The 25147-nt window shown below is 40.3% G+C and overlaps 1 protein-coding gene across 31 annotated transcripts in view; it reads left to right on the top strand.

Annotated features, from left to right (window-relative positions):
* map2 (microtubule-associated protein 2) overlaps positions 1 to 25147 on the top strand; it is an 84930-nt gene that overhangs the window by 38129 nt on the left and 21654 nt on the right. For 9 of the 31 annotated variants that reach the window (XR_013652884.1, XR_013652887.1, XM_078939896.1 and 6 more), the window contains 5 exons: positions 11471 to 11705; positions 18778 to 18867; positions 20127 to 20201; positions 21821 to 22030; positions 24718 to 25017. Coding sequence is in view for 28 of the 31 variants with exons in the window: in XM_078939891.1 (XP_078796017.1) it covers positions 11471 to 11705; positions 18778 to 18867; positions 20127 to 20201; positions 21821 to 22030; positions 24718 to 25017 (910 nt within the window). In the remaining 3 variants the exon portion in view is untranslated. Of the gene's footprint in view, positions 1 to 11467; positions 11706 to 15877; positions 16019 to 18777; positions 18868 to 20126; positions 20202 to 21820; positions 22031 to 24717; positions 25018 to 25147 lie in introns of those variants that run through there. The other 22 variants (XM_078939913.1, XM_078939911.1, XM_078939915.1 and 19 more) reach the window with 9 other exon arrangements.

The raw sequence follows: 25147 nt of genomic DNA on the forward strand, positions 1-25147 counted from the left end.
GTCTCCTCCTATAATGATTGTGGAGTCAGAGTGAACTGAGAGTGAGGTGAAGAATCTGTGAAAGAAGGAAGAGTCGTCAACATTAGGACCATAAATACTCACTATACAAAAGTCCTTATTCTGAATGGATATATTAAAGTGTGGATGCCATGCTTTGAACAACTTTGTCAAATAAAAAAGCCCTTTAAACGCTGATTCTATTGATACCAATAGTTCGCGTCGAAAAAAATCCGAAGCATATGAATAATAGACATCTTTCGAAGGAATCAGAGATTTGGATCTGCCGCTAGAGCGCAGGCTGGAAGTGAACCCGATATGACCTGTGACGTCATGAAAGGCGTTGACTTTCGCAGTTCCGCTTCGGACAGCATGTAAACAAAACAGGTAGTCTTCGTTTCTCTCGTGTTGAAATCTGTTAATCATCAACATGCCAAGTCGTTGTGTGGCAGCTGGATGTAGCAATATGAAAGTGTATCTGTGTATAAACTCCCAAAACAAGAAACGCTGCTGAAAAGGGGAAAGTTCAAGAAGGTGGACGGCGAAGGATTTTCCCCTCCAGATCTGCAGGAGAGAAGTCTGCGTTTTCGAAGGGACAAAAACCGGGACACAAACGAAGAATTTTGAACGGAGAGTTGGGAGGAGGATCTTGGCTTCTGAGTCGAGGAAAGGCGGGTGAGCTGGAAGCGAGCGAGCCGTTTTCTGGGTCGGAGAGGACGGCGCTGGAGTCGGGAGCGGAGGCTGCTAAGCTAGTGTGCATCACGATGGATCACATTGAGGCGAAGTAGTCGTGTTTTCTGTTGTCCTTGGATCCAACTGGAGTATTTCAACGCACTCAATGTTTTGCAAGAGAAGCAACAGGCCTGCAACGTTTTTTTTTCTTTTGCTTTTGAGGTGCCGGTACCGTGAGTAAACTGAACTGTGTGTGTGTGTGAGCGCGCGCGCGCACGAGAAAAGGTTTCAAACGGGTTCAAACGGGTAAAACTGTTAATGTTCCACAGTTGTTAATGGTATACAGTGACTTTGTTAACTAAAGAGTAGTACCATCTGGGAAACTTTTATTTTGTGACATTTATTTTGTAAATTGGGTTGAAAACCAGAAATTAACTTTGTTTAGATTAGGCCAAAAGGGGACATTTTGAGTATATTTTAGGGTAAGTGGAGTAATTTAATTTTATACATTTTTTAGACTTACTGGAGTCTAGCCGAATCTTCATGCTGGCTATCGTCATCGGCATCACTAGACCTACTACTTTCTGCTATATCCTCCTCACTTTCGCAAAAGGGTTCGAATCGATACGGTTGCAAAAGTGACTCATCATCATGATAATCTCCGCAACTTTCCTCTTCATCTTTCTGTTCATCTGATGATAAATCGCTAATAGAGACGGTAGCATCACTCTGTGCTTCGCTATCGGTGCTAGCCATGTTGTCTTCCTTGTCTTCCTTTCGTTACGTCACAAACAGGGCGGCGCGAATTCGGCGGAATGCGTGAAGCCGGCGGCCGTCCTCGTTGTTTATATTGCGTTTTTCGCTATTTATTCTTTTTCGAAAAATATTAAAAACAATCGCAACATGAAATAGAAACTATTTACTATATTTTGGCTTATTAAAATAGGCCATGTCACCCACACTTTAATGATTACAAATCTGCCTTCTGGGTCAGTAACTGTATCCTTATGAGTAAAATTAAGATTTTTATTAATTAAAACAGCAACTCCTCGTTGTTTGGAGTTGTAACTGGCAGAGTATATAACTGGAAATTGTAAGCAGCACATAAGGTGATTCAAAGAATTCGATAAATGGGTCTCCTGCAGTAGAGCTATATCTGCTTTTAGACCATACAGGTGATTTAACACTTTCAGTCTCTTTGGCTCAGAGCCAAGTCCACGCACATTCCAGCTAACGATGTTAAGACTGTTCATAACTGCTCTGACTGAAAAGGTGTAAAGCTAAGTAGTGCTTGTGTACCAGTCCGTGTGCGCGTGCCCGCATTGAGAAGCGCTGTGCGCGTGAACGTTTTCTGGCTATGTGAGCTGCGTGTCGCGTGCGTCCTGTGAGAGCCTGTGTGAGGTGATTGCAGTATGTCGGCGTGTGTGTGCGGGATCGCATGTGCACGCCCCTGTGTGCGCTTGTGTGTGCGCGCGCCCGTTCCGTGCATAAATAAATACTTACCGAGGATGAGTTGCTTCCAGGTGATTTACATATAATGAGGGGGGAGAGGGGGGGGGGAGAGTAAAGGAAAGAAAAAAAGAGATAGAAGGGAAAACGAAAACAACAACAAAACAACAATAGAAACATCAGTGGGACTGAGGTGATGAAGAAAAAAAAAGACTGTTTTCCTGCGATCGAGGTGTGGATTATTGATGATCCGGTTTTCCATTCATTGAAGTAAGTTTAGCGGGTTTCTTCTGGGCAGCGCAGATGTTCTCAGCGCGGATCTGAAAGCCTTCAGCACAGCCAGGGGGTGATCTCCGGGTCCCGGAACAGCCGTCCGTCCACGTACAGTTTGTCAACGGCCACAATCGCTCTCGAACCAGCAGCAAGATGCTTCCTCCTCAGCGGGAACAGGATCTTCCTTCTACGGAGGATTTCTGCCGGGAACTGGTCATTAACGCTGTAATGCGTGCCTCTCAGTTCCCGTCCGCGGCCCTTCACCAACTCCTTCTGTTTGAAATGTTCGAATTTAGCCACAATAGGACGCAGGCGCTGGTGGTCGGACCTTCTTCCTCCGAGGCGGTGAACCCTGTGGAAAGAGATCTTCTGCACCTCCTCCTTGGGGAGCTTAGGTGGACCTGTAAAAAGGATCTAACGGTGGCCTCGGGGTCTTCTCCTGCCTCCTCTGGAACCCCCGCGACCACTAGATTGTCCCTCATGCTCCTCGACTGAAGATCCAGGAGGGTTTCCTTGATGGATCGGTTCTCCTCGGAGAGACGGGCGGTGTCATTGCTCAGGGTCTTGACTGTCTCTCTGAGGGCCTGGTTCTCCGCTGCGAGCTCCCGCACCTGCTGCTGGCTGAATTCCAGAGACTCTCGCAGACCTTGGAATTCCTTATGGAGGATCTCCAGCAAATTGAGGCGGCCATCAAAGCTGGAGAGCTTTTTGTCAATCGAATCCAGGATATCGCTCATTCCGCTGCCTGGAGAGGACACAGCCCCGGGAGAGTCCTCAGGCCGTTCACGCTTGGCGGAGGGGGTGGTGGTGGCAGTTCTGGGCTTCACCATGTTGCAGGTATTAAAACACTCGTCAATGAAATTCTCCAGGTCCTCCAGGCTGACAGAAGCTTAATACTCTTAACAGGTTATGTTAGTTAGCAGGAACTATTTTAATATGGCGGAAAAATGAAACAAGATCGAAAATGTTTGTTCAAATGCTTACGCGCCGCCAAGTCGACTCACCACACTCGTCTCGCTGGGTCTCGCGATACTACAGCATCACCTCTGCTCCCCTGTGGATTCTTTTTAATAACATTGTTATGCTGTTGCTAATAAATGATGAGTATTTCTCGCGATGGTTTTGCTGATGGTCTAGTCTGGTTGATACGTGGTGAGTGTCTGCTTCATGCAGGCGTTGAGACTTTAAACATGATCTTAGGTTGGTCTGAATGTTCTGTAGGTGTGAGAAAGACTGCTCACATGCAGACCTGGAGCCAAACACACACTCACACGCTGCAGTGAGTTACGGGCATGGCTTTTACGTTTGTATAATCCCTGCGCGTTTCACCTGCTGCCGGTCCCCACAACCCCTCACCCCCACCCTCTGCTTTCTTCCTCACAAATCTCGTCCCTGCAACTGAGCGCTCTTTCTCAGAGACGGGAGCGTGCAGTTTTAGGCACGGAAATTCACAGGTTTCCGGCTGGTACAAACTCTGTGAAATAATAGACAATTGTAAACTTATAGTGCTGGCGCAGATTTCTCTCTCCAAGCACCGCTACTACTGCGCGCCTCTGGCATCGCATCGCGCTAATGAAAAAAAAAAGTATAATTAAAGATTTGTCTGCGAGCCACATGTGACCATCAAAAGAGCCATATATGGCTCGCGAGCCATAGGTTCCCGACCCCTGGTCTAGGAGTTTCGATAGTTCAAAGAGTGGGTGTTATTTGGTGTCACCAGCAACATCACCAGAGTGAAAGGGTTATGGGGTATTGCTTCCTGGAAAAACCGGGGAAAAAAGCAGAAAGAAAGCTCTCCCACTAAGCCTTTGGTTAATGTTGTAATAGGTGGCTGAACCTCCTCCTGACACCATGTTTAAACATTTTCCAATAAGTGCCCCCGCCTTCAGTTTCTAGCTGCAGGGTTTTCATGCATGTCCTTGTAAAATGCAGCACTTGCATCAGTTGCATCTTTTACTTTGCTTTACCCTAAAGTGAATCTAGGCATTTGCTTTTTGACGTGACCAGGGTTTTCAGCATGTTTGGATGTGCACTAAAGTTTAGGTGCAAGCTCACTCTTACAAAAAAGGCCAACTATCTGCACTAACAAACTGGTGCTCACACAAGTACTGACTATAAAATACAAAATACTTGACATTTAAAGGGTAAATGGTGTATACTTATAAAGTCCTTTTCTACCTTCCTTGAAGGCCTTATAGGCGCTTTACAGTCACAGCGCCATCCACCCACGCCCACTCATATTCACACTGATGGTGCCGAACACTGGCGCCATTCTAAAACCACCAGAAGCCATTGGGGGGTTAGTGTCTTGCATAAAGATGCTTCGACACATGGGTGGGCAAGGTGGGAACCAAACCTGTGACCTTCCATCATTGATTGGACACTTAAACAAAAACATAAAACTCTCTTAGGACAAAAGATGGTGAAAAAAACGGATTTTGAGTGGCTGCCTTTCTGCCATAAATTAATAATTCTGAAGACAAATTAGAAGCAAATTTAAGGTGTGAGAAGAGTTGGTGGTACACTACAAAGGGGGTTTAGTATGTCATTGCTCAAAATAAGTTCTGAACAGCTTTTGAAGGGAGGGCCCAAAGTGTGTTAAAGGATTTTCAGGAATTCTTACTGTCTTACTGAGTCCCGTATCCTTTTCTATCATGTCCCTGGATTTTTCTACAATCAAAAAAATATATGTATTATGTCAGAGTAGTCACAAACATATGACAGGTGTGTCAAACCCTTTCAAATTTTAATTTGTCCAAAATAAAAACATCTACACGGTGTCACCGTCTCAGTGCTGAGCAGCAGGATCACAACAGTTTACAGTCAGAACATCTTTATGACAAGAAAGATGAGAACCAGCTTACGTCTGTGAACAAAATAAGCTCCAGACCACAGAAGCAAGCTCAGTTTCCTGTTGGAAGAGTGGGAGCAGAGCAGGAGCAGTGCCCTTATTTCCCACCTCCCACACAAACATAGTACTCCACCATGGTAGGAAAAGAGAGTTAACATTTATTGGTGGTCTATTAATAAGCTTAGACTATAACAGGAAGGGTCGAATACCTTTTTTTCAATAAAAACCAATCAGTAAAAGCCAAGTCAATCCACAGTCAGTTTTATTCTTAAATTTCCTGTGATGGATATTATATTTCAGTTTAATATCTACAAAGGCAAAATGTAATTCTGTCATCAGCTTGGTTCAAGAGGGACTTTTAAAATCCTTTAGGATCTCATGAAAACAGAATTTTATGAGCCATTGTGGACCTTATGTTTTAAAGTCTTTGATTAATTGAGGAGATATTTAAAAAATGTATAGCAATGAATTGGTTCCAAAATGTTGAACTTTTGTAAATATAAATAACTTTGCATTCAAGCCATTGTCTCTGTGCACACATGTGCTTACAAGCATTATGAAGGTTTTGTTTGTACACAGTCAACATGAGAACTTACTCAATCCCACTTGAAGGATGGGGAGTCTGCATCCCCAGCCTTTCCGGATCTCTGACTCCTGCAGCGATATGGCCCCTCAGAGAGAGAGAGACAGAGCCCTGCATTGCAGCATCTGTGTGACTCACTCACACACACATACACACACATACCGTGAGATGGCTGCATGTAAAGTGCTCAGATCGTAGGAGGGAGCGGAGGTGGTGGAGAGCACAGCAAAAAGAGTGCTGAGGCCTGATGAAAGGTGGAGGAGTGAGTAGGAGGAACATTGACAGTGGGAGGTGAGGGGGGGGGGGGTGAAGAACAGGTGGGAAGGAGATTTCTAACAGCAGAGATATTAGACAAAAGAATGAGAGTGCAGATACAGTAAGAGCAATGATAATGACAGACTTTTTAATCTGTTTCAACCCTTGACATGAACACTTTTTGCTGTTCTATGCTGCTATGTGTTTACATTTGACAGTTGTGCTAGAATGCAGAAATATTCAGCCCGCTCATTGTTAAAGCACTGATAGCTGCATGATGTCACCATTAGCCTCTGTGCTAATAATTGCTGTAATTATACTGAAGAGATGTTATGTAAGAAAAGCCTGGAATTAGTGTTGAGTCTCATGTTCTGTTGAGCATTTAGTTAATTTAGAAATGCTCCTAAAGTCTAAAAACAGGTGGCTTGAATTCAACCTTTCATGACATTCCCCATGCATAGGTTGGATTTATAAAAAGCTGAGTTTATGGCAACATTTTGGTCAAATTTTCATTACTTTTTAGTGTTTAGACATAAAAAAACGTAATTCCCTGCTACCTTGTGAAGAGAGACAAAGCTTTGCAAAATTAAACTGTCTTCCTTTGAATAGAAACCCTCCTGCTATTTTAAGGTATTGGACATTCATCAGAAATCTGAATGGAACAGGTATGTAGGGTTGTTTGTTTCAGATATTGTTTTACTTTAATAGGTGTTTCATTGTTGGGGAAATACTTTTAGGAATATGTCTGTTAATATGAGGATTTGTTACCTAAGAAACTTCCTCCTCTTACATAATTTCTGCTCAGCACAGGACCACGCCTGCTGCTTGTGCCATTCTGTACATAAGTATAGACATTTTTGGGCCTTCGAGGAAGGTAGAAAGAGCTATACAAGTATACGCCATTGACCATTTACCATTTACCATTTACAGTTGGTAGAAGCTTGTTGTGCAAATCTTGCTCCAGGTTGTTTCTTTCAAAGCTCTGTTCTGACATATGAAAGACTTGATGTCATATCATTCCGGCTCTAAACCGCAATTATTAATTTCTCCTCCATGATCAAGTTTTAAACCATAGGCATTTCCGTGAATTAAAAGGAGCACCATTCATGTGTCACTATCAAATCCAAATCCCTGATTGGTCAAAGTTCGACATGGCTTTACTTTCAATAACACATTCAATGGTCAGGTGTTTGGTATGTACAGCCTGAAAGCAGTCATAGAAACTTGCAAAGCCTCACGTGAATGCGCATTTCCATGCGTCTTAGACTTTTCATTGAAAGTGGTCACTTGAATGTGCGTTGCCGAGGGCGGTGTAAATGTACATAGCTTCAGAGATACATTTTGTTACCAAACTCTTTTGTTTTAAAAGCAGAAAAAGTGGACCATATTGTGATTCTTAGATGGCCAAGTCATGGCATTCTCCATTCTGCAGGCTTTTGGTGGAAGAATTGTGATTATTTGCAAAACCATCTGCTAGAAATCCTAAGTTTGGGCTATCCTTGAGCTGTCACTTTAATATATACCACCTACCTAAGCATTGTTACAGTCTTTCTATACTTGAGGGTATTCTTTGAGACTGTAGCCTCCTTCAGCAGAATAATCCGTCCAGTCACAAAACAGTACTTACACAGGAATGACCATGGACACAACATAGGCTTTGAAGTGTTCACTTGGTCTGCAAGTTCTCCAGATCTTCATCCAGTCAAACAGCTTGACGCCCCTAATAATACTCTGTTAACATAATAATGCCACTGCACAGCTTTAGCAATTTAATGCAACATTGTTACAAGAGAACCGCATTAATGCAACAAAAGAGAAACAGAATCTAATATATTTCCTATTCTAAGGTCTAGGAGCAGTTACATTTATGGTCTATCTAATTATCTTTTGTAATAACATATAGGTGATATGCTGTTTTATAGCCAGAAAGAGCAGGAGAAGTACCCAGGAGGAGGCTTTCAAGTTGTTGGCCTCATAAGAAGAAAGTAATTGCACTGCATACGTATACTATATTGTATGACAGTGTTTTGTAGAATCTTTATAGTGTTTTTATAGAATCTATATTTTATATGTATCTTATAAGAAATCTCAGGAGGGAAAAACCACATTTCCATTGTTTGTGACTTATTTTGTTGATGAAAAAACAGCAACGTTAAAGTTACAAATTTAAGACAAAAATGATCATTTTTTTCCTCAAAACTCAAGATCAAGATGTAAGTACTTTAGTGATGCAACCCATATCTTTATTTGATGAGATAAAGCTAACAATGCATGCACCGATATTTAAAAAACTGACTGTATTTGTGGATTGCTGAGAAGTTAATCTTAAAAGATATAATGGGAACAATCAGAAACTTTAACGATACAAAAAAAATATCCTTCACAAGAAACCTTGTTAATAATTATCATTTACATTATAGATTTACAATTGTTTTTGTGTAAAAGAGTATTTTGCTTAAACTCTTCAAGAGCCTTTTTAATCTATATTTAATATTTTGCATATGTAAACACCGTAGCCTTTTTTTTACTGAGAAATTGTACCTGTTTTTTATTTTTAAATCAAATTCCTCAACCAAATAGTTTTCCTATTTACAAAAGGCTTCTGTTCTGGTCTTGCTGCATTTCATTTAAATACTTTAGCACTATTAAGTCAACTATTAAACTGTCTGCACTGAATTGCAAAGCTGGAGCTTCTAGAGCTTTAAAAGAGCAGAAAAGCAGCAGCCAGGTTTAGCTATCTGCACTTTGTTCATTTTGGCCAAAATATAATCTGTTTTATCTTTAAATAAAGGGCAAATCTAGCTTTAATTTTGTAGCAGCAGCTACAGGCTTTAGGACATCAAAACACATTTCTCTGTCTCTTTCCTCCATATGAGCCCCGACTCACACATTAAACCTGGCCACCAGTCCCATGAATCTTACTGGGTCTGGAGGACAGCCATTTAGCTCAAAGTGACCTTCATAATCAGACGGACAGCACATAGATGCAGAATAAGGGCAGAAGGCTCAGCTCTACATTTTATGGCTCTTCCAATATTAGAAGTGCTTTGCAAAGGGGTATTGAAGTGGGACATATTGGGTTTACAAGCTGCAGAAGTGGTTGCGACTGTGAAGGGGCCTTCCAGATTAGAGGGACTTTCAGAAAGAGGCAGCAGCTGTATTGTGAAGTTGTCAGGAAGGCATTGTGTGTAAGGTTTCATTCATGCTAACGTTTTGTTTGGAATTGAGACATGTCTGCAAGAGCTTACAGTTATCACAGACAGTGCGAGTCTCTCTTTTTCCCTTTGTTTTGTTATCTTGCCAGGAAAAGTTTTATCCTTGTTCTCAGTTTTTTCACTTTCGTAATTGTTCTGATGAAATATGAAACCATAAAATTATAAATGTACTGACTTACTGTAGGCCATTCAAGCTGGGGTTGTAGCTGAGGCCATAGTGTCAAAGCATTGAATATAGCTCAATGATATTTTAGCATCTTGTTTAGTCATTTTAGGAATAACCAATGGAAAAAAATGGACCTCTTTGTTTGTAATCACATTTATTATTTTGACTGTACTCATTGGCCGTCTCTGGAAATGTCAAATAAGCAGTAGTTAGAGCTCACTATGGCAGCATCTTGGATTAAGGTTGCAGTTATCGACTCCTATTTTCCCCATTAAGCTCACCTTTAGCCTGTGAGAACCGCAGAGCTCAGTGACAGATTGCTTCCACAGTCACTTTTGCACACAATACAGGAGGCTCTGCAGAAAGCTAGAAATATTTATCTTCCTGGGGAAAAAACGAAAGCAAGAAGAAAAAAAAGTCCAGCATAAGCTGGTGTTTACCTCTGCTTCTGTCCATTTACAGCTAGGTCACAGTGAACCGAGTGTGCTTGTGCTGTTAGAGTGCATTTTCTATCCCAGCTGTCTTCAGGCAAGAACACCCTGGATATGCCAACAGTTCATCATAATGCTACACAGTAGCAAGTAGAAAGAAGCTTAAAGTTCACTCGTAAATGTTTCACATCATTAGTTTCTGGATCCAAAGCTTGAGTTTTAACTGGTTTGTAAAGTAGAAAATATGCCTGACCTAAATAACCTCCTACCACCTGAGTCCTGCTAAAGCTGATCTAAAATAGACTTACTGCTTAAAGATGGTCTTGTGGCCTTTCACATGCTTTTCTGTCCCCTCCTTCACTTTTTCTTGTTCAGTGTGGTACATGTCTATTAAAAACTACATCCTGTTTATGTGCAGACCTACTTTAACCCATAACAAATAACACACATTTTTTGACCTGCCGTCACTCTTCCACCGTGAATCAACTGATTTTGATGCAGAGAAAGGCGGCTTTTCCATAACAGAATCAGCTGGTTTACATTGTTTGCATACACAATTTACTGCTGTTGTGTGATATCCCAGGGCTGCTTTTCTTTACCTCAGAATCCACTGGATTTACGTTTAATGCTTAAAGTCTCACTCCAATGATCTTTTGATCTATTGTAAAAGCCTGGTCTTTTAATTATGATTATGCTGTTTTTTATTTTGAGCTCAAATCAAACCTGTGCCGTTTTTTTAAGACATCGTTCCTGCAGAGCAGCAGTTCTGTTGGTGCAGAGCAATCCCGCCTCCTCTTCCCCTTCCCGTTGCTGAGAGCTCTTTGTTTAGCCCCTCATACCCCCAGCCTAACAATACAGGTGCAACAAAAATGGTGAGCAATATTGGAGCATTCCAGCTGTTCCCCTTTGTGCCCCTCTTCTCCTCCCCCATTGCTAAGAAATCGGAATTGGGAGCTTTTGGCTGGCCCATCGTACTTTCTACGTCACAAATAAACTCTTTCGAACTGAATTTTTTTGTTTGTTCTGATTTCACAATCATTTGAATAAAAAATACTCAGAAATGCAATTTAAAGCTTAATCTTCTTTCTATATGTCCTCCATGATCAGGGAAAATACCACACCAAAATGTTAAAAACACCAAAAACACAATTTTCGTTGAAGAGTTACAGTGGTCGAAAACTGTCAACACTTAAGCTCCAGTGTTTTGGGTATAAAAAAGTAAGTAATTAGTAAACATATCTCAGTTTAACGTGCCTGGTTTTATTTCAAAATTATTTTAGTGAACGACAATTTAAAGTACCGAATGTATTTTTTGGGGGTTTGTTTTAAACCATTAGGGGGAGTTCTAATTATTTTGACCACGTCTGTACCTAAAAAAGTTCATACAAATCAATTGGATTTTATACTATTTTATTTACTCTTCCAACAAGCAAAGACTGAGAGGAAATATTGTGGCTCATAGTCCTTGCTTTCATTCTTGTTGTTAGTGTTCCAGTCAGTTACACAGCATGCTGGTCTTTCCTGATGTCTCACAGTCTCCTCTTTCTCCTTCATTTTCTCTTGTTTGTCATCCAGTAGTCAAGACAGCGTTTCCTTGTTCAACCTCTCTGGCTGCTAGCTTGCACCAGCATGGCAGACAGTCGACAGCCAGAAGACACCGTGCCCCAGTGGGACCCATCAGGGGGACAGGAACCTGGCAGCCCCCTTGGAGCGAACGGCTACCCATCCTCAGTTTACAGAACCACAGCACCTTACAGCACGAGGGAGAATGGCTTTAATGGGGAACTAACTGGAGCTCAGGCCGTAACTGCAGGTAGAATGGTCTTGAATTTCTTGGTTTGTCATCAGAGGGTTTGACTTTGCAATGTGATTTCCTGCTGTGATGTCCATTATTGCCCTGAAATCAACTTGCATTGTTGACGATGGGCTTTACTCAGATGTCAAGCATTTACAACACATTTTTGCCAACCTCAGAATTGGAGAGAAACTCTGTTTTCTGGTTGATAGTGAAAATATAAGAATTACAGTTTCTGTGTGAACTAAAGATAAACAATTTTTTAAAAATATTTGCTGGCTAAATATCTACCTATGGAATCTGTAGGTGCTGTAAAATACATTAATTATCCATCCTTTTCAAAAGATTGCAACACTACCATCACATATATTGTATAACCCTTGTGCTATCCTGTGACCCCACCCTTACGTTGAAATGTTATTCCTACCATGACAAAGGTGGAGAAAGGTGAAGAGGATTTCATGTAATCCATGGACACCAGTGAAGATCACAAATCATTGAAGAAAAAAGGTTCCGCGCACTGTTTAGTGGGTCTAGATGACCCAACTCCCAATGTTAAAGTGCCTAGGATAGCACAAGGGTTAAGAATCTTTGCCATTCGTTACAATCTCACCTAATGCAACAGTTTTAAAGTGAAAAACATAATCAGACTTTGAAAAACAAAAGACAATACTTTTCTTTTCTGATAAACTAAATAATGTAAAGATGCCATCCTTACTAACGTTTTTGGGCTTAATTTGGTATCTTTTAAAGTTATCAATACTCAAACTAAAAAGGATTTTACAATTCCTAAATATTTTTGATTCTCTCTTTTTAATGTTGACTTATTTGTTTTTTTTTCATGATCCAAGTGAATACCTGATTCTGATTGGCTGCAGGGTATGGATCAAAAAGTGATCATCCACAGTGACTAAACTCACCGAATAGAGAAGTTCCAGTCAAATTGCCCATATGTTCTATTCTATTGCGGTGTTCTAAACGCCAGCTGGATACCAGAACAGAAAGTTAGTTGGACAGGCAACTTTCCACAGTTCATCACAACAGCATGACAGTAGAAAAGATGAGTGATTTTGTAGTTCCGTTTCACCTGTTTGGTGAAATTTGACCATTTTGAAGACTGGGATGCAGCAGAAGAGAAAGAGAGGAAAGAATACAAACTTTAACTTCTTCATTTGGACTAAAACAAGAAAGAAGAGGTGAACATTGCCTCTGAAATAATGCTTTAAGGGTCATTTCTTCTCCTATTTTTACATTGATATAAGTGCATATGTTTCTGAGTTATTATAAGTGCATGTTTGTGTTATTCAGATGGATGACATGTTATTAACAGTACTGTGGTTAACACACAAAAACCCCTTCCGTTGGAACCATTAACTACCAGTATCAGTAGTGTGGTGTTACCATGGCAACAGGTCCCCACTTTCCTTCACCAGTGCTTTAATTTTGGTTTTTTTTTCACCACACACTAAGCTCTTTAGTGTGCAATAACAGGAGCCCTAACATACTCATCCGTGTGCTCCAGAATATTATTTAAATCTGTCTTGAATGATAATTCAGTTTTCTGAAGGGTTTAGTCAACCTTAATGGCTTCTTTCATGTTTTCTGATTAAAGCACTAATGAAGTTGAGTCATAACATGACGTGAAACCGGGTTAAAGAGTATTTAAAGTGTGCTCATCGGCCCCCACAGCCCCCTTTTTCCTGGCATTCTGCCGCAATGATGTACAAATATTTTGTAGTGCCTCATCCGTATGAATGAAAGTGTTGAAATTAACTGTTTGAATGGAACAAAATATTTTTTTGTGATTATCAGAAGTGTATAGTTATAATTTGCCATTCAAATGGACTTACCTGATACAGTGGTTACTTGAGAGGAGGGGCAGAAAAAGTAGGTAATAGTCTTAAAGAAATTGCAGTGTGTAATGATACAACGGTGGTTAATGCAGGTGCACATTAAAGCTAGCATTGCTCCTTGGAATTTGAGAATTCGTGCAAAAACTAAATATTCATGAAAATTCTGAGTAAATGATGCCTATACATATATGAGGCATATATAATCCCAGCTGTCCACTATGGCTGCTGATTGTTGGTTGATTGCTGGGTCGATTACTGTGACAAGACAAAGAGAGCCTTGAGCCCAAGTCAACCATAAAATTTCCTGCAATTGACTCATTCAACAAAGTAATAACCCCTAAAATAAAAAAGACATTTGCTGAATCCAAACCTCTGCACCTTAATCTGATAACATTCTATAAGAAGATAAGTGTGTTTCTTACAAACACTGATAAACTGAAGCAATTTTGGGAAAAAGTGTAGGTCTTGTAACTATTTAAGAGTTTAATCATTTTATTGAAAAATCCTAAAAACATCTTTGTACAAACCTATTTGTGTAATTGAGATGTGTGGTTCCTAACTGCCGTCACTTTGAACTTCTACATTTTTATAAGCAACAAAGAATGGCAATGAAAGTCATTTTTAATCTATCAGATAAATGTATATGATTGTCTACTTCTTAGGCAAAAACCCATTTTTTAAATCACAATTTTTTATAATAAAGACCAACTAGAGCCTGAATGCTGTTGTAACTTCAGAAAAAAGATTGTCGAAAACATAACAATCATACAAACACAATTTTTTTGAATTTCTAAATTACAATTTCACTCCAGTTAAAATAGAAGGTAATGACATTATGGTTATTAAAATAGAAATTTTTTCATCAAAGCAAACTTCTTCCTGCTTTTACCGCTAGGTTTAAATGTCGATCTAACATGAACTTGTATTTGTTTGTTTTAAAATGATGATCTTTAATCTGCTGATTCATGCTTCCAGAGTCTGTGTAAATCCTTTTTGGCCCTGTCAGTTTATATTAGCATTGTTCCTGCACAGGGCAGTGTAACGGATAAGTGGGGAGGGATGGGTGGCATAAGGGCTGCGAAAAGCTTCTCAGACACTAAAAGACCCACTGAAGCACAAAATTGCCCTCTTGACTTTCTTTGAAAGTTGGAAACAGCAGTCAGCCCTGTTGGAGGTGATCAGGAGAACGAGGCAGACGGAGGAAGAGGAGGGGCTGCTTCATTTGAATTGCACATTATTAGTTTGTGTCTTTGTCATAAGGCTGACATGACAAACGGAAAATGATGCTACAATTTCTGGACAGATGAACAAACAGTTCGCCATGATGACCCAATGACTTTGTAGATTAAGTCTCTGTGCTGAGGAAGATTGACAGTTGTCGTGTGGTCCTTCCAATTGCACATCATTGTCGTCTTTTTGCCAAATGCCTTTGGTGTTTTGTCCTGGTCCAGTGTTGTCTTCAGTTCTTTTCTCTGGGCCTCAGTGAAGGTTTTTAATGAGATAAATTGCTACTGTAGACAGATGTTTTTCATTCAGGTCGAGCTGTGATGACGGGGATGTTCCTAATTTCAACTCCTTACCTATTCATATGCAAGATTGACATCATGCTGAATGATGTGGTGCGAAACGCTTCTACTCTTTAAAAGCACATTAATGGATAACTTGTTTTTAAAGTCGCATTCCAATCATCTTTTGAACTATTGCAAAAGCAATCTGCCATTTTTTGTAGCCAAAGTAAAAAAAAAGTACTTAATCATTTTCTAGAACAGTTTCTGCAGAGTGGCAGTACTTGATCGGAAATTTGCCGCCGAGTTGTGGGCAGGACCATTTTTGTGGAGCAATCCCGTCCCCCCTTCCCCTCCCTGTTGCTCAGACCAGGGAGCTTAGCTGCCCAGCATATAACATCTATCACACAAACAGGATCTTTTTCAAATAACTTTAAAAAAAAATCTGCTCGTGATACACGATTTGACTAAAGACATACTCAGAAATGCAATTTGGAGCTTAATCCTTTTGTCCATTGTCAGCAAAATGCCACATAAACAAATATATTTTTTCCTCCGGATCTCAATAAAAATAGAAAAGTAAATTAATTTTTTTTCTGAAATTTATTAACATGAATAATTTTTTATGTCAAATTAATTGGTTGCTACAGACAGACAAACAGGCCAAGCAGCTACTGACATGTGTCTCACATCAGAATTACTTGTGGACTCAAGTCTATGTGTCCCACCAGTCTGTTGCCGTGGCAACGGTGTGCTTTACACTTTTGGGCTGCTTGCTGGCATGGCACCAATCATCTCTCTCGCTCTCGCTTTGCCCTTGTGGATGCGTGAAGCGTGGATGTGTGCGCTGTGTCTGGGCGAGCTGTGCATTGACTCAGGGTTCCCAGTCGTGATTTCTCTGCTGTGAGAGGAAGCGCTCCCATCGTCAGCTCCCCATCTATGATGGGATTCTTTTTTTCGAGCCATTAAGAAGGTATGCTTGTTTGGCTGTTACTTCTTATTATTTCTGTAGGTAAAAAGATGGGATGCAAACTCTAAATGTTGTGGATGATTTTATTTCAGCAGACTGATCTGGAACTGCTGTGTCCTTTTAACATTTTTAGGCAAGGCTTGGTTTCAGCTATGGTGGTACGTGTGTGATGAGCTCCTGTTTATTTCTTTGTTGCTGTTCCGGAAATCTGCATTCAGTTTCAAGTCATTAAGTCTGACTTGCGAGGAACTTGTGTCTAGTCAGACAATGATGCTGAATAAATCGGCTGTGAATGACAGGGATGGCTGCTATGCCAAAGGGTTAAACCTTTGTTCAAGAGGAAGAGGCTAAAAAGAACAGAGCAGAGGAAGCGAGACATCTGTCACACTCCAAATAGAAACTCACTGGAGTAAATAAGTTAAACCATTAAGTTGTGTTTAAATACAATTAAGCAACATGCATCTATTTAAAATTCTGAACTAGTCAAGTCAAATAACATGATGAATAAGGATCAGCTTTTGATTAAAGAGCTGACTTTGGGAATACAGAATGTTTGAGGGAAAGCTAAATAGGGAAGAAGCATAGTCCACAGAAAACAGCCTTAATAGGGGAAAAATTACAGAAAACGTTTTAAGTTTTATTTGAAAAAGTAAAAAAGTAGATAGCAGCTCCTTATCCCCTGCTTTACATCTGGGTGGTTACATAGCAGGGAAGCACAGAGGGTGTTTAATGTTCAACCAGCCTTTATGTATAGCAGTGATATAATTAGCAAAAAGCAGAGAATCAGCTGAAACATCAGGTTGATCTATGTGTCTTCAAAACTGGGGAAGGCCTTCTAATTAAGCACAACTTGATTTTCTACTTCTCACTTAGGGAATGGATGATAGATTTACATTATAAATTGATTCTGTCACTAAGAAGATCTAATTTAAGAAGACCTTTTCTGTCTTTTTTGGGAAGTAAAGATTTTCCTCTTGTTTTTGTGGTAAACATTTCTTTTTCTCTGCAACTAAAAATAGCTCCCTGGAGCTCATGAGCTGGCAGTGCTGGAAGTTCCCAGATTAGTCACATTCATTTAATCCTGGGTTTGTGGATGCCTACTTGATTGTTTAAGATGAAACTCAATAAAAATCTGGTTATAAAAGAAACTCATAAGCCTATATTGTAGCACATATGAAGACTAACTGACTGTAGGGACAAATATGTATATAGATACAAAGTTTGGCTTGAGGGCTTGACTTATGACTGATTTACTCAGTAAAAAAAAGTCGGAAAAAAAAAACAATTAAAAAAAATATAGATAATCTTTGTTATCATCCTGTTGGTGCTTGTAGCTGTTTCCTCTTTGTCATTAAAAGAAACTTAAACATAAAGTTTATTTTTCTACGGAGCCCCCTCAAAGTAAAAAAAAGAAAAAAAAGAAAAAGAACTGGTCTCTTGAGCGCACAGGAAACAAACTGATGCACATGAGATAGTTGCTATGTCCGAATTCCTTCATTACTCACTACGTAGTGCACTATATAGTGTGTTTGCCATTAGAGCTGTCCGGATCTACAATTCCAAAGTCGGGCATCCTAGGAATTTCCCAGAAGTCTCTGCAAAAAACCGGTGCGCATCGATGCACACTAGATTGGAGAATATAGACCACAATGCACTACGTTTGAACATTTTTTGTGAAAAAAAAGCATTTAAATCTATTTTTAAATAAACCATTAACTTTTCCATCATAGGAACACAGTGGATTCATAAATAGTTGTCGTAAAACGCTCTTATAGATTAAATTTTCCATTTTTGAAATCGGTGACGTCATATTCGCTGTTTAATAAAAAATGAAGTGAGCATGGTGTCCGAATTGCTATTAGAGTCCAGGGCACTACATAGTTTTTTAGCACTTAGGGATTAGGGCGGGACTTTGAACATAGCCAGTATTTCCACCGCTGCCGGCAGTGCTTCACGTTCTCTCCGGGGGACGGGTCATTCCCGTCCTCATCCTCTTCCGGGGGAGACTGCCGATTTTCTCACTCCTGCTATGACAGATCCAGGAGGCAAGTAAACCCTGATTTGACCTCCTTTCTGTCCTCCTTTCATGTCCTGGTCTCTTCTAAAAGCTAATCGATGCTAGGTGCTCAGCTGTAGCCTGGTTTGGAGTCATGTCCGTCAAGAGTACAAGGTCCTCGTTGTATCACAGTCCAGAACAAGGAGCCCAGAATTAACACAATAAAAGCATACCTCGTCACAATTACATGACCTATTTGAGTTTTATTTGAACTTGTAGCTTTGCTTGTCCAACGTCACTGTTGTGTTATCTCTGAAAGTCACCTAAAACCAGTTCTAAAGTCATGTGGTTTGTTTAGGCGCAGAGGATTCACCTGCTTTGATTAACAGGTGAGGAGTACTGGTGCACTGCGCATGCGCTTGTTTGCTCGTGTGCACGTGAAACTTTTGCGTGTGGACGAGAAACCAGTTCTAATTTGTTCTTTGCTTCACTGTTCCTTTAAGGGCTCCATTTAGCAACATCATGCTGGACTGTTTACTGAGGATGGAAACAGTCTTTCTAGTTTCAGTTAAACTAAATTATAATAAGGAAAAACTAAAGGTGCCAAACACAAAATAGCTGGTAGCTCCTGCCAACTTTAGCTTTCACTTTAGAAGCGTTTTGATAAGGTTTTGGCGGTTAAATCTAAAAGATTATTCTCATTTGTACCTTTTAAATAACTCCCTTTTGGAATCCATAATTTTTTTCCATCTGGTGTTTTTGCCAGAGCAAGTGTCTGCGAGGATTGTTCAGGAAGTGACAGCAGAGGCGGTGGCAGTCCTGAAGGGAGAACAGGAGACTCAACGGCTGCCTTCAGGTGAGACCAGACGTCTGCAGCAGACAAGTTACTGTTGGGAATAGCCGCTGTGTAAATGTCACATGGGGTTTAAAGAGCAATGGATCAGCTGGTGGGTGGCTTCGGGTGCAGAATGGGCACAACTCTCAAGTGCCGGTATGTCATCCCCATGAGTGATTTGTTGTCCAGCAATTAGCCCTTCTGCCTCCGAGTATCAAAGACTTTGTTCAAACATGAAGGTAGGGTGGGATCTCTCCCATCAAGAAAATACAGCACATTTCCAGCACACATAGACACCTCCAGTAAGCAAACGAAACGCACATGTAGAAACAATTGACTGTACCTGAGAACTGGACCAGGTGAGTGTTACATCACCTAAATGAATGGCTTGCTTCAAACGAAAGAGTCAAATCATTCGCCATTTTTTTGCGATACGACATATCAAGCTCACTTCAAGTGAGCTTGAAGGAAGGCCACACCCCTACCACTTGAGGGCGAGCTATATGAAATCTGTCAGTCAAACATTTTGGAACATTCGACATGAGACCACATACTTTTATTGAGGCATCTGATTGGCCTGCTTAAACTTCAATATCTTGCACTACAGAAAACAATTATGAAAAAAAAAAAGTAGGATTAAGAAGAACATGTTAAAAAAGACAGTGGAGCAGTAATGGTTATTTTGATAAATAGAGTGACTAGTAGCTGTTTATTTCTCAATGGGATTTCGGCTTTTTGGCACCAGCAGGTACAGTCAGGACCATAAATATTTATGGTCCTAACTGTATTTCCTGTTTGGAACAACAGGGAGGAGGGCTCACTCAGTTCAGTTTTCATTTACAGTCAGCAGCAAAAGCTGGGAAGAGAAAATGAAAACAACCTCATATTATAATTTAGTGTAGACTAAATTACCACTGGTGACTTTATTTAATATGACTTGAAAAGAGCTGAAGGGATTATATATCTTCTTGGTCATCAAAGCCAAGTTGGAGAAAGCTTTTGGAGGTATTTTCTGAAAAACGTTGTTGACCAATCTACCAATCTACTGCTAAACGATAAACTGTATTAAGCGATTCTAATGTTTTTTTTTACATTTGTAAATTTCGCTGTTGACAGACTTGTATCCTTCATTCATAAAAGTCATTAGGCATTTGTAATTGCCTTTCAGCTCTGCTTGTGTAGTGTATTATCTGAAAAAGGTGAAAACACATGTTTAAAGGGTGTTTGTGACCTGTGCAGTGATATCCTTGGCTCATCATCTATTGTTGGTTTCATTGTAGTTGAAGATACAACCAATTTGCCTCCGTCCCCGCCCCCCTCACCTGCAGCTGAGCACTTTGGTCCTGCAGAAAAAGGTAGGCTAAGGGTAAAAAGAACAAAAATCTTCAAAACAAATCTTTGCCTTTTCTTTTTAAGTCCTTGACGGACACACTTGGACTCCAGTTTGCTGGCACGAACTAGCATCTACCAAACCCTCCCACCCCCAGGGACTTACACACCTCCAGGGGAACAAACAGCACACTGAGACTTACTCGGGAAACCAACTAGAAAAGCAGAAATCTGTTGCCTTTCTCCTGTCATCTGATTCTTCTGAGATCCTACTTTGTCTTCTTCATCACAATTGGAACCGATTCACTTTATTGTCATGGCCATTATTCCCGTGTGAAGGTGCACCTACAGTACATGCATGACCCACACGTCACTCTTTATACCACCCTTGTCATCGGCCTCACACCCACATGAACATATCATCTTGTTAGGGTTTTTCTCCAACTTTTTCTCGTTTGGCTCAGAACTTCTAAGTTTTGCATGTTGACTCTCATGGTGTTGTGTTTCCTGTTATCGTCTGCTGTCTGTTTTTTTTAAAGTTTTGTTTGGCTGTGGCAACATTTCAGACATTAGGATAATAACAAAATACTGATCTGCTGTTTTTAGCTTATGGAGCTTTCAAAAGTAGGTTATATGTTGTTGTCAATCCTAAGTATGATATTCATAGTAGTATTTCAAGTTTTTATGTTTATTTCCTTTTTGACCACCATTTAACCCAAGAAAACGGTTCTGTTTAATGTGTGCTTAGTAGTTGTAAAAAAAGTACTGTTAAAGTGTAACACTGATTACTGAAAGTTGAGGCTAAAGTTTTGCTTATCTGATTCATTTGTGCTGCCAAGCACACACTTTTGGGGTATTTTTGTCTTTGTGCATTCACTTCTATTAGGAAAAAAGGGGTTCGTTGTAAAATCTGCTGGCAGAATGAGTGTTAAAGCATACCTATGCTTAGTAAATGGTTTGTTTTTGTCGATTTAGTTTGGTCACTGATAAGTGAGGCGGTGGTTTTTCTTAAAGGTTCAGTTTGTTGGTTTTGGAAAGGCTGGCCCCCTTTTTGATCTGCTTGTGAATGTCCTTCTGTCCCGTGTGTGTGTTTTTGTCTGTTTCGCTCAGCTGAGCTTTGTCTGTTTCATACATTTCTCCCTCTGGAAATGATTTTCAGTTTTTGTTGTTTTTGTTGAAAGTTAATTTCCTTCCTGAAAAATGTCCATCTTAAGAAAACACACTCATTGTTGGATCTACGCAAACGTTTCCACCTAAACCGTCACTAAGTAAAAGTGAAGGAAATATAACATAAAAATGTATCAAATTATTTGACTTTATAATTTATTAACTGTGTGCATTCAAACATTTTTTTTCCGTAATGCTGAGCTTCTAATTTATTCTTTTAATCCTTTTTGTGCTGTTAGGGGAGTTGATATTTAAAATACACTGAACATAGAATGTATGTTTGCATTTTTAACAAAATAAAATCAAATTACAATTTTGGCCAGCATTATTACCAGGTGTTTCTCTTAAGATGGTCATCTGTTGGTTTGCCTCCATTGTTTTCTTTTCCTCCTCCTTTCCTCTCACCGTCACTCTTCCAGTCTGTGTCCAGATTTCCCTGCAGTTCTTCTCCTTGTGTCTGTCTTGTTTGTTGATGTAGGGGATAAGGAGGAGGCGGGGCCTCTCTGCCGCTTCCAAAATTCTCGGGAGAGGTGCAAGTTCCTCGCCCCCTCCATCTCTGTTTCCGTGCCCGAGGACGACCCCTACCACTCCGACGAGGAGTACTATGAGCACCCATTGTTCAGCCCAGAGTGGACGCACTCGGGCGCTCGCCCCACAGGGCACGCCGTGGCCTTTAGACAGATTGAAGGTGAACCACGCATGGTTCCTCTTTGCTTTTTCTCCCCTCATCTCCTCTCTTCTTTTTTTTTCTTCTTCTTGTGTGGTTTGACCTCCCTTCATACCTTCCTCCGTTTTTCCTGTCATCTCTCCGTCGGTCAGCTTGTCCCTTCGTCTGTTTTTGCGTGAGGTTTGTGTCTCCTCGTGATGTGCGTCCACCCAAAATGTGTGTTGATTTAATAGCCCTCCCTATTTTTGTTCATTCCTACCGAAATCCATCGCTACCTGTGGTTGCCACACCATGAACATCAACACATAGCATTAACATCTACACAAAAGCAGTGCTTCATTCAGTGAAAACTCCCACCTTAAAGAACATGTGATCCACAAGTCTGACTTTTTGGGACATTACTTAAGATCGGTGTCTTTGATAAATGTCTCAAAAAAACAAAACAAAACTGTGCATGACTTTTATGCACAGAGCGAATATCTTTCAGACTTGTCCTGTGGTTCATTTGTGAATTTTGCCTTTCTTCTAAAACGTGTGCTCCGTCAGTTCCTTTCCACATATCAGCTCTAACTCTACTGGCACTGTGTGGCACCAAGGAAGACTTTCAGCTCCAACACCACCAACAAACACACACTCAGCTGTCAATACACTGAACAAACATGGCATCAGCTTTTCACTTTAAAGGCTTTTGCAAACATTTATAAAGTTATTTTTATATCACATTAAGATAATATTTGGTGCTCAGGTGAGCTTTATGGTTTTATGAAAACATAGTATTTATTATTTCTAAAATATTTTCAATGGCAATAGTTTCTTTTTGTATTTTGTTATGCTCAAAGTTTTCATTTTGTCTGAAACATAATTATATATCAGTAAAAAGTGTAGCTTTGTTTAATGTTCTTTATTTTTTAAAGTCTAAACCAATGTTTTAGGGTGTTTTCAGACTGGACACATTTTGTTTGCTATAAGTGAACTAGACTTCGTTTTCCCCGATAATCCAAAAAAACTTTTCCGTCTGAATAATCCTAAGTGGACCCTCGGTCTGGGACCAGGAACCGCTCTCTGACCCATCTTCTAAAGTGGCTTCAGTTCAGTTCCCAATCCGATATAATTTCAGTTTGTTTTGAGTTTCCTCAAACTGAATATCCATGCTTGGAGCAAAACAACTTAAATGTGGTTGGATAAATGCGGGCTCCTAAACATTTTTTTAACGTGACACACATTGCTTCTCACTGTTTTCCTGACAATCTACATGTAAATGCCATAAACACCCATCAGCGTAGCTTCTTTGTGGTCGCCTTCTCAGCAACCACCTTTCAGCATGCCTCCGCTGTGCCAGAACAACAAAAAGCGTCGTACCCAATGTTGATGCAAATGTTCAAAAGTGTTGAGCGAAATATAAAGTTTCAATAAGTGAACTATCCTGACAAGGATAGCAAAGCGTAATTCTTGGCCAATGACTGAAGAGAGAATGGTTTTGTTTACAAGCTTTAGGTCCAATCAGAACTGTCTGGTAGTCGGCAGTCTGAGAAAAGACCAAACGCAAGGTTCAGGACTCAATCCGGACTAAATTAAGCGGACTTGAGCCGGACCGACAGACTTTTCCAGACTGAATACACCCTTAAATGCAAAGACTTTAGCCATAGACTGTGTAATTCATCAAAATATACCTACCAGTGTGTCAGTTAATTAACTCCAAATTATTTCAAAAGAGGCTAAAACAGTGAAGTCATGGAGACTTGATACAGTCACCACTCCTTGACACAAAATAAAGACAAAATTAGTTTCCAAAACTAGTAAAATTGAAGAGAGTTAAACCTGAAGGTTTAAGATTTTGCTAATGGTGTTAGCATCTTGCTAACAGGTATTTGTGCATTAGTGTCTGGACTGCTTTTGGGCAAGGGTCTGGGTCAGACAAGCATAGTAGCAAAGTGCTGCTGCAATCATAGGTGTGCTAATGCACATGCATTAGGTTATGTTTTAGGTTTAAGGTGTTACAAGTTAAAAGTAACAAGTTTCCTATTTGAAAACAACTACAATGACAATCACGGATCATTTGGCATCAAGTTTGGCCAGATTACCAATAACATACTCTGGATGTTTCTTTTGTTGTTTTTTTAGGATAAGAATGAATCGAGTTTGTACCGTGAATGTACAAGAATGCCTTTTAGTCATAAATTTACAATCGTTTTTAGAGCTTTTCTAGAAGTCTGTGCGCGTGCTTTGGCCAAACATACTTTGTTCTTACCAACTTCTTCTAAGTTTTTGCCAATTAAAAAAAAAACAATGAAAAATACCTCACATGCTACATACCAGGTGTTTTCAGTCCCATTTTGAAAAAAAAAATCCTGACCCATTGCTTTTTTACTAAATATTGTTTTCAGGAATATTATGGGTTTTACACAGGATGTGCTTTCATATAATGCTTTATCGCCATTTACCATCTGCCTGAAACAAAGTGCTCGGATGGAACTGGTTCACAGTAAGGTAGATGTTTATCGTTGAAGACTCTCACATAGGATGAAAACAATGTAGAACAACACTCCAAACCACAAATGTGCCTGAATATGTAAACACACAAACAAACACAAGGTTATCTTTTCACAGAGCTGAAAGTGTCCCCTCATGAGTTGTGTTCTCTCATAACCCAAGTCTGTGTTGCCTGTAGTCTTAATGTGTCTCCCCCCTTTCATCTTGTTTATGAAAAGAAGAGACCATGGAGGCTCTTACAGCTGAATTCCAAGAGGAGGAAGAGGAGGAGGAGGAGGAAAGTGCAGAGGCAGCAGAGTCGGAGACAGCTCTTGATGAGCAGCAGTGGAGTGGGGAGGAGCCCGAGCTGGACAGCCCCCAAGCTGAACTCTTAAATCAGACAGACGACGTAGACGAGGCCCAGGAAGTAGACCTGGAGCCGGGTGAAGCAGCTAATGCTGCTGCAGAAAGCTCTATGAGCAGAGAGGAAGAGGAGGAGGAGGAGGAGGAAGTAGAGGGTGATGATTTCCCTGACACAGGTGTGTCCTGCCCTCTGCTCTCCCTACCTGCATGTTTACTGCATTGTTCGCTGTGTTAGAAGTAAGCAAATAACATTGGCATAAGAATTCAAGCGGAATGCCCAGTAATCCTTCCGTCCTCTGCTGCGGC

The sequence above is a fragment of the Oryzias latipes genome, chromosome 21 (assembly GCF_053564925.1).
Source record: "Oryzias latipes strain Hd-rR chromosome 21, Olatipes_Hd-rR_3.1".
Classification (NCBI taxonomy): Eukaryota; Metazoa; Chordata; class Actinopteri; order Beloniformes; family Adrianichthyidae; genus Oryzias; species Oryzias latipes.